Source organism: Austrofundulus limnaeus, unplaced genomic scaffold (assembly GCF_001266775.1).
Source record: "Austrofundulus limnaeus strain Quisiro unplaced genomic scaffold, Austrofundulus_limnaeus-1.0 Scaffold194, whole genome shotgun sequence".
NCBI lineage: Eukaryota > Metazoa > Chordata > Actinopteri > Cyprinodontiformes > Rivulidae > Austrofundulus > Austrofundulus limnaeus.
The window spans coordinates 10569-14047 of record NW_013952596.1 but is presented as its reverse complement, the minus strand read 5'-3'; the positions used below and the strand labels follow the sequence as shown (position 1 = coordinate 14047).

The window sequence follows — 3479 nt, the reverse complement described above, 5'->3', positions numbered from 1 at the left end:
CCGTTCTATTCTGCGCACATCCTGCTGGCAGAACTTTGTGATGGAGTGCGCCAGATGTGATTGGTCAGAACTTTGTGATAGGGGAGTGCGCCAGATGTGATTGGTCAGAACTTTGTGGGCGTGTTTACGCTCTGAACTAGTTTCAGTGCTGGTCGAGGCTGTTAGAAAATACAGCTGCTCTGTCAGAGTTTATAGAGATGGAGGTTCTGGAGAGTGTTCCTGCTTCATCTTCATCCGCCACCATCAACTGAAACTAAACATCCGCTCACTAACCGTGCAATCAATACGTGCGCTGCAGTAGGAGGGGCTTAGCAGGAGTTCCCTCTTTAGAGAAAAAATGTGAATAAAAAGTTTTCTTAACCTCGTCTGTCAGATCAGATGGAGAATAAACCCACCTTCAGAGTTCTGACATGGTTCTCTGCTCCTCCAGATGGAAAATAAAATGACTGTACCAAACCAGACTGAAATATTCAGTGCCCCATAAAGTACCATGCCCTTTTAAAAAATGTTATTTAAAATATATTAACTCCTAAAACATCTCCCTGTGGTTCACTCAGTGCCAGTCTGCTCTAAACTCAGGACTGCAGCTGGAAATCCTTCAAACACCAAGAGAAAATTTTATTTTTTTTATTATTTGAATGTTTGTTATTTAAAAAATATTTGATAATCTGTTTTGTTTAATTAGCTATGGAATTGAGGCTATAAAGTTTGTTCAAATAATATTTTTTTGGAAACTGAAAGAAAATATTTGAAAAAGAAATAAAAATTACACAGGATTTTTATTATATGATACAACAAACTACCATATTTTTAAAATTATAGGACACGACTATCTGCCATACCTTGTTCATTATGTGATATAACAGCCTGCCATACTTTGAAACCATAGATCACAACAATCTGCCATATACTGAATGTTCATTATATGATACAACAACCTGCCATACTTGTAAATTATAGGACACGACTACCTGCCATAACTTGTTCATTATGTGATATAACAGCCTGCCATACTTTGAAACCATAGATCGTAACAACCTGCCATATACTGTATGTTCATTATAGGATACAACAACCTGCCATACTTGTAAATTATAGGATACAACTACCTGCCATACCTTGTTCATTATGTGATATAACAGTCTGCCATACTTTGAAAATATAGGACGCAATGACCTGCTATACTTGCTCATTATGATACAACAGCCTGCCATAAGTTGAAATTATAGGACACAATAAACTGCCCTACATGCTCATTATGATACAGCCTGCTATACTTTGAAAATATAGGACGCAATGACCTGCCATACTATTAAGTTATAGAACACAATGTCCTGCCACACATGTTCATTTTAACTTTTTAAAAATCAGTTTCAAATCATTTTTGTTCAGTTTTAAAAATAATTTTTATTTGAACAAACTTTTTGGCAACAATTTATCTCCACTTTATCGTACCTCAAGTTAGACAAAATAATAAAAAAATTAAAGCTAAAATTTTCTGAATTCATAAACAGATCTAATAAACAGTCTGTTAGTTTGAAATAGTTTTGTTTGTGKTGAAAGAGATTAATGTTAAATAATTGATTTATTTGAGGATAAACTGAGATTTGAAAACAAACGATAAGTTATGGAAAGAGATGAAACGTAGTTTTAGTGCAACATCAGATAAAAGATAAATGTTTGTGCTGTTAGAACATACTTTATGTCTGTATTTTTACACTGGAGTAAACAAACTGCTGTTTATTTATTTCAGGATAAATTGTGTTTTTTTTTCTCAAACCTGAAACTGGTTCTGATTCCAGCCTGGATGAAAACACTGAAACTTCAAAGAAACAAAACAACCTTTAAAAAGATAAAAACCGTCTCAGGAGGGACGTCTCCAGACCTGCTCAGTTTTATTTTAACCGAACGTGCTTCATGTTCATGAGTTCRGTGCTGCCGGGGGACGGGGAGGGGGAGGGACCACTGGCCAGGCTTCGTTTGGATCCTCGAGGCCCCGCCCCCCCTCTTCCTCCTGTCCTCAGGAGCTCAGAAGAAAAGGCCTCAGCTGTCCCRTGGGACAGGAAGTTGAACCGCTGTCCCTTCATGTCCCTGTCGCTGATAAAGAGGTCCTCCACCCCCCAGCTGCCGTCCCCCCCAGGGTCCCGGCTGTGGAGGCCGACGGGGGAGTCGCTGCTGGTGCTGGGGCTCGGAGACGACAGGCTGTGGCTTTCGTGTGCGTTGTGGACCGGCGAGACCTGCATCAGGTCCTGCACCGACATGGACTTGCCCAGTCCTCGGTCCACGTGGACGGGTCGGGGGCAGCAGCTCAGGACGGGGGGCACCAGGGGCTCCAGCTCCAGGCTCATGTGTCTCCTCCAGGAGCCGTCCTCCTTGGCGTTGAGACTGCTCAGCTCCAGTCCAAGGTCCTCCCTGAGACCCGTGTCCCCCACCTGCCTCCCCAAACCTCCGCAGAAGTCCTCCATCTCGGGACACGTCTCCGTAGGAGTCCCTCGCACCAGCTTCGGTCCGGTCCAGTTGGACGGGGGCGGAGGAAGTCTGGCCAGAAGAGGGAACTCTCCTCCGACWCTCCGGCTCCCAGAACCACTGGTGCCGTTCGGCGTGAGGACCGTGTCGTTGGCACCGCTTTCAGTGGGCGTGGCCTGATGACGATGAGGCGGGGGCAGAGATGAAGGGCTGAAGCAGGAAGAGGCGGGGCCAGAGGTGGGACCAGAGCGGGGAGTGGACAGGGAGGCGTTGAAGTTGAGCTCGTTCTGAGGAGCCAGGATCAGATGCAGTCCTCCCTGGGACATGTGGACTCCGGGAGAGGAGCGCGTCACAAAACCACCTGAGGGGGGCGCTCCGCCTCCTCCCCTTCCCACCTGAGCAGAACYGGACAGGTCCTTACTGAAAACTGAAGAGTCAGACGTCTGTTCCAACTCGAACAGGGGCAGAGAGGATTGTTGCGTGACGGCCGAGGAGCCTTTACGTAAAACCTGACGATAAATGTCCAGCAGAGAGTCCAGCTTCGACTCGATGGACTGAACCTGCAAAACAAAACATCAGCTAAAATTTCACCTGGTGGATCAAAGTCAGAGCTGGTCTGCTGGAGGACTAACACACATTTTATACATTTCATGGTAAAACTCAGAAACAAACATCTGTGACAAGCTACAAGAGTTAGCATGTTAGCATGTTAGTAATATCTACAGCTACATCAGCTAAAAACAGAACTAATAATGAGGTCTGCAACAACCCATGTATCTGTATGGAACTGATCAATACACACCGTGTGTGGATCAATACACACTGTGTATGGATCAATACACACTGTGTGTGGATCAATGCACACTGTGTGTGGATCAATACACACTGTGTATGGATCAATACACACTGTGTGTGGATCAATGCACACTGTGTGTGGATCAATACACACCGTGTGTGGATCAATACACACCGTGTGTGGATCAATACACACCGTGTGTGGATCAATACACACC

The 3479-nt window shown here is 44.7% G+C and overlaps 1 protein-coding gene across 2 annotated transcripts in view; it reads right to left on the bottom strand.

The window, feature by feature from the left end:
* Positions 1–1082: 1082 nt before the first annotated feature.
* LOC106524601 (potassium voltage-gated channel subfamily KQT member 5) overlaps positions 1083–3479 on the bottom strand; it is a gene marked incomplete at its 5' end in the record, with an annotated part of 6730 nt that continues 4333 nt past the window's right edge. For both annotated transcript variants that reach the window (XM_014018467.1, XM_014018468.1), the window contains 1 exon segment: positions 1083–3026. In XM_014018467.1, the coding sequence (XP_013873921.1) occupies positions 1896–3026 (1131 nt within the window).